This window comes from Sceloporus undulatus, chromosome 3, assembly GCF_019175285.1.
Source record: "Sceloporus undulatus isolate JIND9_A2432 ecotype Alabama chromosome 3, SceUnd_v1.1, whole genome shotgun sequence".
In the NCBI taxonomy this organism is placed as follows: Eukaryota; Metazoa; Chordata; class Lepidosauria; order Squamata; family Phrynosomatidae; genus Sceloporus; species Sceloporus undulatus.
Window position 1 is genome coordinate 170,107,007 of NC_056524.1, and position 16,086 is coordinate 170,123,092.

Genomic DNA, 16,086 nt, shown 5'->3' on the forward strand with positions numbered 1-16,086 from the left:
TAAAAAATTTAATTTATTTAATTTAATTTTAAAGATTTCATTTTTAAAAAATACTTCACCATTCCTCCAAGGAGCTCGAAGCTATGTATGTGGTTCCCCTCCCAACTTTTATTCACACAACTGTCCTGTGAGGTATATTAAGATGAGAAAGAGTAACTATCTAAAGGCGCTCCACTGAGCCTTCATGGCAGAATAGAGTCTAGCATTGTAGCCCAACCAATACTCTAGCCCAGTTCCCACCCATCATGACCCAGAGAGTATGGTCATAACACTGCTGACTTTCTAATATTATTTTTTATATAAATTAAGTACTTACAATGGACAGTCAAATCGATTATCTGAGGCATCTCTGTTTTCTTACCAATGGATTCCTCACATTCTTTAGACTCTGGATCATCTAAAAATATTATCCACAAACCTACATGTCTGTTTACCTTCATCTGATACTGTCTACCCTCACATTATTTTTTCACATCTGTAAATTCTTTAAGGCTCTTCGGCATCACTAATTTTTAGAAAGGACATTCAAATGTTTTTAAAGAAAGCACATTTTTTGGTTTTATATATTTAAAATACATGTTTTTCTTTCATGAGGGACCTCCTGGACTACCTGGAGTTGCAGGACCACCAGGTCCACCAGGACAGAAGGTAAGTCAGCCATTATCATTCATAAAACTCAATGTAGGAACTATTCAGAAAAGTAAAGCACCATTAGCCTACTGCTTCTAGTGCAAAAGATTGGGCATGGTCTTAAATTTCGCCATGAAATTACTCAAAATTTGTTTTTGTGTGCTTTCAAGTCATTTCTGACTTATGGCAGCCCTAAGACGAACCTACTATCTTATTTACTGGGGCTGAGTATGTGACCTACCCAGTGTCACCCAGTGGATTTCCATGGCTGAGTGGGAATCAAACCCTGGTCTATAGTATCGTAGTGAGATGCTCAAACCACTACACTACACTAGGTTATTCCTGAAAGCTACTCCTTCAAATTCCCAGTTAGTGTTGGACCATGCTCATGTTAGTTTATTACACAACAATTTAGTTATATGCACTACATGCCTTCCTCACTATAAAGTGTACATGTTTTTTACTTTTTAAAGTCCATTTATAAATATCTCATAATGATGCAGGGGCTTAGTAGTTAAGACGCCAGTCCTGATTATAGGAAGATCAGGAGGTTGGCAGTTCGAGGCCTGGGTGCTGCATAATGGGGTGAGGTCCAGTCACTAGTCCCAGCTCTGCCAACCTAGCAATTCAAAAGCATGCAAATGCAAGTAGATAGGTAGGTACCACTTAGAAGTGGCAAGGTAACAGTGCTGGCCACATGACCACCAGAGCAGTCCTCAGACAACGCTGGCTCTTCAGCTTAGAAACGGAGATGAGCACCACAGCCTACAGTCCGTTATGACTAGACATACCTTTATCATTTTAAAAATAAATATCTCATACAAAAAAAGCTATTGTAAAATATCTCTTCTTTCTCCTTACAGCTGACATTTTAAAATTTCAGAATAATATAATCTGGTCATCATATATAATAATTACCTTTTGCCCTCTTATTCCACCTTTCATTGGTTTCTCTTCCCCATCCTTCCAAATAAATTTTGTCTGAGCCCCAGAAATCAGTATATAAGAGGGATGTCAGTTTCCCATCTGCCCCTACTCTATATTGTGGGAGAACCGATTGTCCTGCCATTTCTTTTCCCTTGCTAAATTAGGAGCTATATATATTATGATAACAGGAAAAATGTTTTATAAAAATTAAATATACATAGGTAAGTCTTGAAACAAGCCACTTTCAATTGCCTAGCTTTCAGTTAGCTGAATTGTAAAGCCTCTTGTACATGCTACATTGCCCCCCCCCTCCACTCAAATGCTGTACCTGTATGTGTAAATGAATGCACATGGCATGCAGCAAGAGATAGCAGTTACACCTGGTTATAAAATTAAGTTACCTCAGGAAAATTACTTTGAAAAATAACATATGCACAACCCCATTCCTGTGATACATTTTAAAGCATGTTTTATATCTAATGGTTGTACCATGCTATGGCAGGGATAAGCAATTACTTCATTCCCAGGGGTCATGAAGAAAGCACAAAGCAAAGGGCTGAACTTTAATTGCCTCTTTTAGTTACATACCATTAACATTTGGATGGATGTGGTGGATACTAAAACACAGCTGGAGGAACGGGCTGCATTTCCTCACTGTTATTCTTATCCTGGAAATGTTGATTCATAATTGGATAACCTCGAGTTGACTCTCTCTTTGAAATGTAACATGAAATGTTACTCCTACACCACCATTTTTGTGATGTATATAAGATTTCCAGTTTGGTTCCTGGAGCTTTCCCAACGCAGTCAAACACTATTTTGCCACATGATCTCCTCCTGGTGATGTCATCTGTGCATCCAGCCTTCCTTCTTCCACTTGCTGTAACAACCAGACTCTAAGCATGCCTCAAAACAGGTGGAAGAAACAGGCAGAAGGAGCAAGCGTGGCTGTGACTGTCTCATCTTCATTTGCACCAGGAAAATGAAACAGAAACATGTTGTTAGACATCTAATAACTGGATGATACAGTTCAAAGAGAAGGATACACTGCAGTGGTTCTCTTATCACATGACTATGAGATGGTTAATTAAAACTAACTATTCCAGGGCTGATTTGGGATGTAATCAGTTTCTCTTGAGCATTACGGTTCCCACTTTATCTCATCAAGTTTTAAATGCCTCAATTTGCCAGACATAACACTGTTAACCAGTGGCGCCCCCACCCTGGTTGCCACCTGGCGGGGGGGCTGCCGGGTAATGGGAGTGGCGGCAGCCAAAAGAGTCCATTTGACCTTCTCTTTTCTGTGGTGGTGGGAGCCTCCTCCCAAGGAGGAAATCATGGTGATGGTGAAACCTAGAGGGGTGTCCTTGCCCTTCTCTTTCACTATGGCATCAGCCTCCTCCTCAGGAGGAAGCCACCACTGCAGAAAAACCTGAAGGGACATGTTCACCCCTTCTCATTGCCCCCAACAGGAGGACAGCCCAACCAGGTGTTACCCCTCTTCTGGAGTGTCACCTGCCGCACCTTCCTATTTTCACCACTGCTCTTAACCAAGATTTCTTTTCTGACCTTGTTTTTGTCATCACTATGATTTCCTATACAAATACGTGACATAGTTCTTAGCATTTTTTTTTGTTCTTTCTTTCTCTCATTCTCTCTCTCCATTGCTTTCTATACCTTAGGGTGAAGTTGGCCTGCCAGGTCCTCCTGGACATGATGGAGAAAAGGTAAGAATTGAAAAGCAGAAGTCATATCAATTTGAATGCTCTATAGAGAGTAAAAAGAGATGAATCACAGTGTTAAGTTATTGAAAATGTGTTTCTCTGTTCTTTGAATCTGGAGTTACTGCACAAAGGCCTCAGCTGCATTCTTGATTTAAAGTGTTTCCATGAAGTAGAAATGATTTCAATGGGTCCATTTTTCAAAGCACTAGGTATTCTTTTCTTTATGTGTGGCAGCTATTGAATGCATGTTTATTGGTAGTCAAATGATATCAGAACTTTTAGTGGAGTGTTTTACCAAGTTGGACCTGAACAAGAAAACACTTCACTATGTCCTCAGCTTATGCTTCTGCCTCTGTCTTTGCAAGTCAACTCACATAAATATTCCTCTGCATGCAAGTGTTGTTTGTATGCCAAAATCTTATGTACACTTACTTAGAAATTTAGGTTTATGAGATTATCACATTAGCTTCGCTTCCAAGATAAAACTGGGATGTAACTTTAGTAAGGCAGAACCTATCGCATTCACTCATTGCCATTCTTTTCAAGAACAGAAAATCCCATTCTTGAAAAGCTGCGAGAGAAGCCTGGGTTGCATACGGGCTGCATACTGCCCGGCGATGGGACAGTGTGATAAAGATCTGTCTTTAAAAAGTTACATCCTGGGTCTATCCCGGCAGCAAAGCTAATGATCTCCTTACTTTCTTCAGTGCAGTACTCAGGTGGAAGACATCTGAGAGCTTTGAAATGTATCTTTATGACCATATTTTCCAAGTAGGAAATCACAGTAAATGAAGGAGGGGAGAAGTGCCAGAAAAATGGATATACCCCCCCTCCCACTACCTGCTGCATATGCCCCCACCTAGTAGGACTGCAGGCATTCATCCACTTTGCTACACCTATGTGAATGTATAGACACACACACACCCCTAACTGAACACATGCACACTGAAGTACACTCCTATATATATACATGTTTTATATAGGGGCTGGGATACATCATCATCACCATTGACATATTTTTTATTTAATTATTTAAGTATTTCTATCCTGTCTTTTCCACAGAACTGCATTTCAGAGCAATGTACCATACTAAAACAAATGCAGATAAAAACACATAAGTTAAACTATAGAGAGCCAGCATGGCGTAGTGGTTTGAGTGTTCAGCTATGACTCTGCAGACCAGGGTTTGATGCTTAACTCAAACATGAAACCCACTGGGTGACCTTGGGCGAGTCACACTCTCTCAGCCTCAGGGGAAGGCAATGGCAGATCTTCTCTGAACAAATCTTGCCAAGAAAACCTCATGATAATTTCACCTTATGGTGAAGTCAGAAATGACGTGAAGGCATACAACATTAACAAGAACGACATACAAGAAATTATTGTTAAACAATTTTATCTACAGAATTAAAACCATTTAAAACCTATATGGTAAAAAGGCAAAGAAAATTAAAAAATCCACAGTACACTATGAAAACAATTCTTGAAAGCAACCAGTTCCGCAAAACCTCTCAGAATAGAAGTAATCACCTATCAATAGAGGGACAGTAAGGAAGGAGCCAACCTAACCCCCTGGGAAGAGAGTTCAAGAGCCAGAGAGCAGCCAACCAAAAATCTCTCCCATGTTCCCATCAGATGTGCCTGTGAGAGTGCTGGGTTCAAGGGAAGGATCTCCCCAAAAGATCTCAAAGTTTGAGCTGCCTCATATAGGAAGATATGGCCCTGGACACAAACTTTATAGATCATAACCAATACTTTGAATTGTGCCCAGAAATGATGTAGCCAGTGGAGCTTTTGTAACAAAGGAGTTGGTGTGCTCCATGTAACAAGACAACAGTCTGGCTGCAGCTTTTTGGACCAGCTGAAGTTTCTGAGCATTTTTCAAAGGAAGCCCCATGTAGAGCATGTTACAGCAGTCCAAAGAGGATGTAACTAAGGCATGTGTCATTGTAGCTAAGCTATCTGGTACAGGGGTAAAATTCTCCATTTATTTACTTGTGGCCTTTATACTCCTCCACCAAGTGCCCACAAGGTGAGCTACAAAGCAAATGGATATAAAAACTTTACAAATCCAATCAGAACACCAATAAAAATGGTAAAACTAAGACAGCAAATGAGCAGTAACATAAAAAAGAAGATGCTTAAACCAGTGTAAGATTTAAAATCCATTTGGCTACAGATTTTACTCAACATCTAAAAGTGCCCTGAGTGAATCTGATCACCACAGTAGGAAAGGACTTGTGTCACCAGAATAGGAAAGGACCATGCTACTATCCTAGCTAGTTACTGGGGATCACAGGGAGAAGGGTCTCTGAAGATGATCTCAGTGACTGATGTGTTCATATTGGAAAGGGAATTCTATGTTTTCAAATATGCTATTTGCATTATATTCATGCCTTCATAGTGGTTAGGAGAAGGAATAGAGGTAACATAGCCCCATCTTTGTTATCTCTGAGCATCAATCAGTACGCTAATACATATGTATATAATGTGTTATTTCTACCCTTTTATTTAATTGGTGTTTCCTCTTTTAAACATTTTTTGCTATTGTTGTTCTATCTTTGCTATCCTTTACAGTATACCAGATCACATTTCTGCCCAAAATGCAATTTTCTTGAATTTATTGTTTAAAACCCTTTGGTTTTATTGGCTTTGACTTCATTTTGAAAGATACAGTAGTTTATAAATTTTTAAAATAAAAATTTAAATATCTGTTTTTTAAAAAAGTCTGTATGATTTTATTTATCATGCCTGACATGGGACTCGAAGCAGCTTCCAATGCTAAAACAAGACAACGCTAATAAATCTAAGTTAAAGTACAATTACATAAGCTATTATATGAAAATGCCATTCATTTTCAAACATATAAAATCATCTGAAATCCACCAATAAAGATTAAATGCATATGCCCATGAAAAAGACTCTCTGCCACCAATCAATCATCAAATACCTAGACTTTGCTTGACTGGAAAGGATGAAATTGTATTCAGTTGTATCCACATACATAGATTCAAATCATGTCACTCTGTTGCTTTCCATCATTGACCTCCTGTCCTCCCATGCCCAAAGATTCTTCTGCCCTTCATCTCTTTTGCAAAGTCTGTCATTCATGTCCACCCACCACTCCTGACTTCACCCAGAAAGGCCTGCTTCACATAAGAACATGAATATATTGAACCAGACCAAAGGCATATCCAGTCTCTATACAACACAGTGACCAACTACTTGACTATGGGAAGCCAATATGCAGCTTATGTGCTTAATAGCACCCTCCCATATGTGTTTTGTAGCTACTCAGATATGGAGATGTATTGTTTCCAATGCTTTTGATATGGAAATAATATAGTCACGATGAGCAGTAAACATTGATAGACTTGTCTTCCATGAATAGGTTCAATATCTTTTAAAAACCATCCACAATGGCAATCATCACTACATCTTGTAGTTGCAGTATGAGAATAAAATAGGTTAAAACAACTTACTTTCAGTATTTGGTTACAGTAGCTTTCTTCATATAAAATTCAAAATTCAACATTCATTTAAGTGTTAGAAGAATGTAAAGCTTTAGGTGGATGAGGGAGCAGTTACCTAGGTAAAATCTAAATTAGTCACAAACTTATAATTAAGCTGCTCCTGGAAAGTGCAGCATCATAAAATGAATGGCTCAAACTTCCAAGTAAATGGGATTAAGACTGGAATGCTAAATATCTAGCACTTTTCTCAGAATTCTATAGGTGAGACTTTTTTAAGTGCCTTCAGCCTGCTTTATTAATAGAATTGTATGGAAGGCGGAGGCAAGTGTCATCAACAACTTTTTGTTATAACCATTTCATAATTTCTACTATTACTTCCATCTTTTATCTTGCTACAGACAATCCATTGAGGAGGTAAAAGGCAGAATAGCTATACAATGTCTTTTGACTGGTAATGCTAGAAGTCATGTATCTGGAAGCACCTTTGTTAACTATAATGTGATTTAAATACACCTACATTTCTCTGCATTGTTTTTATTGATATCTGTGAGGCTTCTCCGAAGTCTGAAGACTTTGACCTTTATTGTAAAGTAGAAAGCTGGCCCTTGGATGCTGATAAACTGGTCTAGACATATTATGTTGCAAATAACTTTTGTAGGGGCCACGAGGCAAACCAGGAGAGATGGGGCCTCCTGGTCCCAAAGGACCTCCTGGGAAAGATGGACCTCCAGGAATGAAGGGAGAAATTGGCTCCATGGGGACCACAGGAGCAAAAGGAGAAAAGGGGGAGACTGGACAGGCTGGCTCACCAGTGAGTAAACACAGCATACTTGGTAACTGTGAACTATTTGTTTGCAAATAGTCACAGCAGAAAAACCTACAATGCAGTTTTAACATTACTGTAAACATTAAGATCAACCCCCCTATTCCCCTTTAGGCTACAAATCTATAGGTAGACATATGATTTCCCTCTCTGCCCCCCCTCCATGCTCTTTTATGAATCAACCCTGATAATTGCTTAATTGTAATGTACCTATTATTCCTCTGAATAAAGAGATAGCATATTAATAATAATATACAAGAAAGGGTGTCTTATCTGACCTTAGAATCAAAGCCCTTCACTGTTTTCTACTTTAAGATTGTTAATTATGTTCTTGATGACAGCTTCTAAGGAAGAAATTTGAGACACACTTTAGTTTCTAGATATGAGTACAATGGACAGCTCTCTTGCTTCATTTTTCACCAAATTATGTGTGTTTCTTGTATGACAGTAGTTGGGGACAATGCTGGTGGGGAGAAGCTGTTAAAGGACACAGATCTGTCAGGAATGCTGGCCAAAGTCAAGGAAATTTTACAGTAGGCCAATGGGGAACCTATAGAACAGAATGACCACCAGGTGAAATCAACCAGCACCTCCCTGGTTGCTTTGAATCTCGTGCAAAAGCTTAAATTATACCACATCGGGGATTATCACTGTATCATCTTTATGCCTACATTCAGACACACACATACTACTCCACTGCATTCTTGAACTATGCTCTTTCTTGTCATTGCATCTACATTTGTTGCTCCTGCTGCTGAATCAATGGCTCTTGCTACACTTTAGTGTCCCTTGAAATAGACCCAAGAAGCACTTGATTGCAGTCTACTTAGTATTCCTTTTCATTAGTGACATGGCAAGAAACATGTGAGCAAGAAGACTGTGATAAACTGTGAACATTTGCAAAGAAAGACTATCAAGGGTATTGTCCAGCCTTCTTGTCAAGAGTGAAGTCAGCAGCCTACATGTCTGGCTGTCAATACTGCTACAAAAATTAATGCTGGTCTATATATAGCAAATAATAACCACATATTTCTTCAGAACATAGTTTAGTATTTAAAAATAAATATTTCTTCCCCATAGGGTCTTGATGGCCTAACAGGAGAAAAAGGTGATCGAGGGATGCCAGGACCACCAGGTCTACCAGGTCCAATTGGGCTTCCAGGTTTTACAGTAAGCCATTCAAAGAATGCTGTATCCCAAAACTACCACAGAAGCCAATCACTTCAAAAACTTGCATATTAATAAGAATAATTTGCCTTGAGTTCTTTCTCGGCTAAAATTGAGAGAGAAACTGAAGCTGATGGCCATTAAGTGAATTTGAGGCTGAGGTGACATTTGGACCAAGTGCTGCTCATACCACAGTTCTTGCCATAGTCACTATGCTAGTTCAGTTTATCACTGCTTGCTTTGGATGGGGGGGGGTGTCAACACAATTGCTTTTTGAGCTCTTCATGATCTTTGAGCTAAGAGTGTAGATTATTACACCTGGGAGGGAGGAAACTATGTGGGTAAATATACATTTCCCAGCTGTGCCATTTGCCACAGCCAGAGGGCAGCCCATGAGGCTTTGTGGAGTAATGACAAGGAGAAGGGGCATAATCTGCTGGATATAGGCTATTTTTAAGGTATTAACTGACACTCCAGCACCAAAGGAAGATGCCTCACCCAGACTTATAGGAGGACTGGGTCTGAACTTAGGATATTTATGAAACTGGAGAGGATGGCAGTCAACTATTAGGACAAAATAAATATAGCATAGTTTAGGCATTCAGTGGTATTGGGGTGAGGGGTGGAGAAGCACAACAATAACTTCCATTCTGTTTATTCTGTAAAAGATGTCTTCCTCTGTTCCTTCCACCATCTCAAGCTTGTTAATACTATCATAATAAAGAAGTAGTAGTCCTTTGACTGATGCCATCATGTTTGTTGCTCTTACAGGGAGAGAAGGGAGAACCTGGAGAGAGGGGCGACACAGGAGATACAGTGAGTTATCACTACACAATTTATTTTCTAAAAACAATTCATCAATCCCAATAACTGAGAGCATCCCTCAGGGCATCACATGCTATGAACTTCAACTTAAAATTATTTACTCTGGCAATGACATTTGGTTCTCTATTTTGGGGTTTTAGGTAACTGGGCCACCAGGGCCACAAGGCCCACCAGGAACACCAGTAAGTCCTGTCTTTAATATAATGCACAAGGTAACCTTTGAGTGTCTCCCCTAGTCAGTTTTGTTATCTGTCACACACACATCCCCAAACCTTTAAAGGCACTACTCACTAAAGTGAATGTAAAATCAATGTATTGTTGAAAAGCCTTCTCAGTGGAGCCCTGTAGTGGACTGGTGCTAGTCCTCAGTCACTTGGCTGCTAGTCCCTGGAGAGTTTCCAGGAAAGAAAAAAGAAGAAGCAGTCATTACAATTTGGGCATAAATATGGTATTGGTCCCTGGCACAATGGGAGGGAAATGCTAGTCCCACACTGCGATAGCCCAAGAAGTAATGCTTTAGAACTTTCTCTTCAGAGAAATACAGTGGGGCCCTTCTATCGTGGCATTAAAGAGGGCCTTTAAACTCAGTTGTTTTCTGTGGCTTAACTGAAAGTGTTTATTCCATTTTAAGCAAAGTACCAGCTTAGCCTTAGTTAGAAACCCCCTCTTTCTCTTTCCCTGGATCTTTCTCTTCTCTCCCTTTGCCTTGCTCTTTCTCTTTCTCACTGGTCTTCTTTTCCCACCATTCCAGTGCTCATTCAGTCTTTCCATTTTCTCTCTCCTTCCCTTAACTAAGCTTCTTTCCCTCCTTTCTTTATTTCCTATTTCCCCTTCCATCATTTTCTATCATTCTTTCTAAACTGGTTTTTTAATGGTCCTGTAGAGGACTAGAGAGCCAGCATGATATAGTGGTTTGAGTACTGAACTATGACTCTGGAGGCCAGGGTTCGAATCCTGACTTGGCCATGTAAACCTACTGGGTGATTTCAGACATGTTATACACTGTCAGGCTAGAGGATGGCAATGGCAAACACCCTCTGAATGAAACTTGCCAAGAAAACCCTTTTGCATTAGGGTCAGCATAATTCAGAATCCACTTGAAAGCACACAACAACAATGACAAAGAGAAAATGAGTACATAGAGATGTTTAGAGGTTCTATAGAGAAATGAATATCCCCAGCTTCATCTCTCCTGGTGGGAAAAAGCATGTCAGTTAGTAGCTTAAAGTTGTACTACAGGATACAAATCATTTTTAATTTAGAAACTGAAATTAATTAATGGGAAATTACCTTGAGCTGCACACCCCTGGATCCACCTAGTATCCATGCTAAATTTCAGGTGTTTAGGAGGTCTGTTGATAATAGACACATGCACATGTGTTCACACATATCCACACCCAGAAATCTCCTTCTCCTCCACTGTAACAGTTTTCAAAAACAGAATTCTCACCTGTTCCTTTTGATGACCACCATCATTACTGATGCATTGTCTCCATGTTCCGTTTGGCTTCTGTTCCTGGTCAGAGGCCAAGGAAAGGAATGGCCAAGTAAAACAAAGGACCAGTGTTTCTGTCTTGCTGAACATTTTTTATTAATCTTCCAGCTAAAATTTCTATATGCAAATGATTTAAAGCATTTAAAATGATATGAAAAAAGTCATATCAACAAGTCAAGAAAGAAGACTTTTTACATTGTTTCTAGTATGCTACATCTATTTCCTATGGACAGTAAAGGATGGGAATAAAAGCGAACAACACAGTGGCATTTCCCATTAATATTTTTGTTACTATCATTTAAACTGTTAGCTAGCAGGTATAGAATAAGTAGAAAATGTCAATAGTATGGGAACTGTGTGCACTTGGGACTCAGAAATATAAGCTGCAAGAATGATCTATTGCCTCTTGCTGTTTGTTCCAAATATAGGGTGTTCAAGGCCTTCCGGGACCGAAGGTAAGAATGAAGGGCAATCATATTGTGTCAGATTAGGTATTTTCAGAGGAAATTTTTAAGAGGATGCCCTGGAGGTCAAAACACTGGCTTTGGATTGTTAAGAATTTCTCTAAATGTAGCACCACTAATGTACCTCATTCATACTGTTAGCGTAACTTTGGCGCCTTACAGACGGGCGTAAGCGGCGCTGTCGTTGCGCCAGGAATACACGCGAGGGGCGGCGCTTCCAGACGCGCCTTGCCCCTCGCGCGTATTCCGTACGGCAAGATGGCGGCGCCCTATACAGACGGGCGCGGCCATCTTGATGTAACAGACGCACAGCGTCCGGACGTCTAAACCCGGAAGAGACGTCGCAAGTGCGCGCTTTGGCACTTGCGACGTCTCTTCCGAGTTGCCGGAAGGAGCGCGATTTTCGCTCTCCTTTTTTACAGCGCGGGGGAGTCGCGTGGTTTGGCTGCAGCGGCTTCCCCGCGCTGCAACCAGCAGCGGCCCAAGACCGCCCCTTTTGGGCAGTCTGTAACGGGCCAATATGAACATATTAAGCTTGCACTGAGTTAAATTAAATCCCTGTGACTCATACTCATTATGTGCCAATGCATTAGCCACTCAATATTGGTAGTGTATCTTTAAAAATTATCCATTTGGGTAGATAGTTTGGAATATGGAAACAATATGCAGGAAATTAGTTCAGTGCTCCCTCTTGCCCCACCCATTCTCAGCTCAAAATGAATGAATGTAATCTTCATCTGATGGTGCTCTGAATGCTTTCATTCCCATAGACATGGAAGAGATCAGAGGTCCCATGGCTCAATTTCTTCCAGCTTCATTTGTAATTTAGAGGAATTGGGCTATGGTAGCTTCTTTGTGTCCTCTACAGATTGGATTTGGGACATTCATGGCCCATAGGATTCCCTCCCTTTGCCATAAATTTGGTACCGGCCTCACTTCTCTTATACTTTCACTCATCTGCCCTATAATTAAAAATGTCTTCTTTGAAACCAGTGAAACAGCTTGGCGTTGTGAGAGTAAAATTTGCTACAAAATCCCATGTTACCATGATCATTAATATGTTATCCTGGATGGCACTGGATAGATTTGCTGTGTAATTAAAGACTATTCAGAAATATCCCAAAGTTGTGTTAGGCTATCTCTTGATGTATGTTTCCTTTAGGGAGAAGCAGGCGTTGATGGAATGAAAGGTGAAAAGGGTGCCTTGGGAGAAAAAGGAGACCGAGGTCCGCTGGGATTGCCCGTAAGTATCAAGAAGCCAAGGCAAATGTCACAGAAAAACATGAGCCCAGTTTTAGCAAAATGCCAACATAAGAAACAAAATGTTCACATAATGTCAGTTTGAATGATAGGAACAAGGAGGAAACAGCAAAGAACTCTTGTCTATTAAAATGGGAAAGAAGTTGTGTTGTTTAAAGTGCAAGTTTTGCATGGTTCTCTTCTTTCTTCAAATAGATCCATCAGTTGCCATGGACTAATGCCTAGACATCTTTTACCCTGATTCTAAATGACCCGCGCCAAGGGGCATTTGCCATGAAACGGGTGTGAAAGCCTCTGAATCGCTAGTGAAAGTTTCAGGGAGAATATGAACTTCACGTGGATAATTCAGGTCCTGATCCGGGGTAAAATGTAGTCTGAATGGCCCCCTAGATTGCAGTTTGCCTTTGGAAATGTCATATAGGTTCTTTGTGGGCTCTGTAAAAAGCCTAGCTAGTAGCTGGGCATGCTAATAATAATAATAATAATAATAATAATAATAATAATAATAATAGTTTATTTATATCCCGCCCCTTGAGGTCAATCGGGGTATCCACTCATAGTATATTTGTTAGAAGCTTCAGCCACGGCACTCAAGTGACCATTTTCTTGGCAAGATTAGTTCAGAGGAGGTTTGCCATTGCCTTCCTCTGAGGCTGAGAGAGTGTAACTTGTCCAAGGTCACCCAATGGATTTCATGGCTGATTGGGGAGTCAAATCCTGGTCTCCAGAGTAGTAGTCCATCTCTCAAACCACTATGCCAGTATCAGGTAGATCCAATGAATAATATTCATGACAATGATGCACAGTCTGATTGCACTCTGAGGTTTTGAGCAATTCATATGCTTTCTGTCAGTAATCATTCAAATAAAGTGGATTGGCACTCTTGTCCCCATTTTGCATATAAATTCCAAGGGAGTTATAGCTTATTTCATAGCTGAGGGGAAAAAAATCTGAATGAGGGACTCTGCCATTCAGCTCACAGATGTAAATACCACAGTATGCCATGCTGCTGGAATTAGCACTCTAAAATGCTCTACACAAAAGATATTGTGTGTCAGGTGGGAAACATGCTGAAGAATCCTCAGCTTGGGAATTTCCAGCTTCTTAGTAGAATCTAGGAGCCAGTGTTATATGTACCTGATAAAGAGATGAATCCCAGTCATACTTCACTATGCAGATGACCTCTTTCCTGACTTCAGTGATATTCACAGATTGTATGCAGCTTGTTGTTGGTGTTAATAATCAATTACTGGTGAGAACAATCCTGAGTTGGATGATACGGGAAGGAAATTTTCAGTAAACAAACCAAAACATAGAATTATTACATTCATATATGGACTTGGGATATATTCTTCAACACCAATATTATAGTAGATTTTCATGGCATTGAGAATGCCAGACATCAGTACAAAATGGATAGGAAAAAAGAGACCTGGTTATTAAAAAACTAAACCATCTCTACTAAACCATCTGAACTTCAAAAATTAAGAACGGAAATGCATTTGGAGAGTTAAGGCATGTTGCCAACAGAATGCAAGATAAAATGTATTGAAATGGGATTTTTTGGCAGTACTAGTTTCAACCAAACTTTAGAGTTTCTCAAAAAAAAAGTCTTCAGACAGGTTTGAAGAACGAAACACACAAATTAAGATGATATTCACTAATGCAGAGAAAATAACATTGCTCCTATTAAGTACATATTTCAGGGGGCAGTTCTGATATATAAAGTTGTATCCATTACTTCCTTTTGACTGGTGATTTATATATACTGGTACTGATCTAACCAGATAGTGCTTGTGGATGGAGAAGTATATCGTATACCCAGTCAGTTCAGTAGAGTCCAAATGAGACTGAGATATGGATGCAAAATAATTATAAAATAACTTTGGTGAAAGTCTGCTTTGCATTCTCTCTTTCTGAGTTCTCATAAAATTGAGAGAACTAATTATATGGGAACATCACTACATTATTCAAAAGCTGCTTTTCAAGACATGTGATTCTGATACCATTTCACATTATCCAGTTAGGGATAGTAATATTTATTGTTCAGATAATTCAAAGTCTCTTGAAATAATCCTAGTTGTAGTAGGTGGGTGAAGATTCTATACTTTAGCAAGTACTATAATAAATATGGCCACGTATGCTACAAGATGAAAATGTATAGGTTTAAAAATTATTAATATAAAGAAGGCAGATAGTCCCTTCCTATTAGTAGACATCTGGATCATCCAGTAAAAGTGATTCATTTGTTTTAGGGGAAGCAAAAGGAAGTACTTTACAAACCACATAATTAACTTAGATAATCTACTAACTTTGCTGTTGTTTTTTTTTTTTTAAATAAAGATTAGAGATGGAGGTCCATTGACGGCAATTAACCATGCTAGCTAAATGAACTCTGTATTCAGGGGCAATACAACTTCAACAGGGATTATATTAAGGAGACCTAAGGGTATTACATTTAAGATTTAGGTCATGCTCACCTTCCTTTATAGTTTATCCCTGCTTTGCTTTAAAATCACATTTTGGCCTACATGTTGAGTTATGTCAATATATACAGTAAGTTCATATACTTTATGCCTTTCGTAAGTAGCACTAGCAGAAAATCTTGCCTATGCAAATCCTGGTTTTTACTGACAACTCCTACCTGCTGCAGCCGCCTCCACTATGGACATCATCACACCAGCCTCGTGTCTTGCAGCAATTGCATCATGAAGGGAAATAGGAACATACTGCTTTGAAAATATTTATCACACTTCTCTTGTTTTGCATGACTGCACTGCTTGGACACATGCACACACACGCACACACAGACACACAGAGAGAGAGAGAGACTGTTCACTTCAATTCCGGCATTACAGCAACATTCTCCTTCTCTGCTCTGCTCTCCCCCTCACTATTCCAAAGCAGGCTAACTCTGTGCCAAAATTTCAAAAGTATAGCTGTGTTAGTCTGCAAAATCAGTATGCTAAGGCAGTGGTGTCACTAGAGGGTGCGATGGTGTGGACCGCACTGCGTGACACTCCGGGGAAGGAACACCACTGTAGAAAGGGATCTTGTAGCAGCTTTGAGACTAACTGAAAGAAAGATGTTGGCAGCATGAGCCTTTGTAGACTTCAGCTTACTTCCTCTACTTGAGGACTTCCTAACATGCATCTGAGGAAGTAGGCTGAAGTCTATGAAAGTTCATTCTATAAACTTCTTTCTTTCAGTTAGTCTCAAACTGCTACAAGCTCCCTTTGCATACTAACTCTGTGCCTGCTGGTAATTTTATTTGAATTTGAAATGAAAAAGCTTTTTG

At 39.7% G+C, this 16,086-nt stretch overlaps 1 protein-coding gene across 6 annotated transcripts in view; it reads left to right on the top strand.

Annotated features, from left to right (window-relative positions):
* The window catches only part of COL13A1 (collagen type XIII alpha 1 chain), a 211,839-nt gene that overhangs the window by 161,836 nt on the left and 33,917 nt on the right, over positions 1–16,086 (top strand). For all 6 annotated transcript variants that reach the window (XM_042458083.1, XM_042458084.1, XM_042458085.1 and 3 more), the window contains 8 exons: positions 595–648; positions 3,240–3,284; positions 7,413–7,565; positions 8,658–8,747; positions 9,516–9,560; positions 9,710–9,751; positions 11,493–11,519; positions 12,691–12,771. In XM_042458083.1, the coding sequence (XP_042314017.1) occupies positions 595–648; positions 3,240–3,284; positions 7,413–7,565; positions 8,658–8,747; positions 9,516–9,560; positions 9,710–9,751; positions 11,493–11,519; positions 12,691–12,771 (537 nt within the window). The remainder of the gene's footprint in view (positions 1–594; positions 649–3,239; positions 3,285–7,412; positions 7,566–8,657; positions 8,748–9,515; positions 9,561–9,709; positions 9,752–11,492; positions 11,520–12,690; positions 12,772–16,086) is intronic.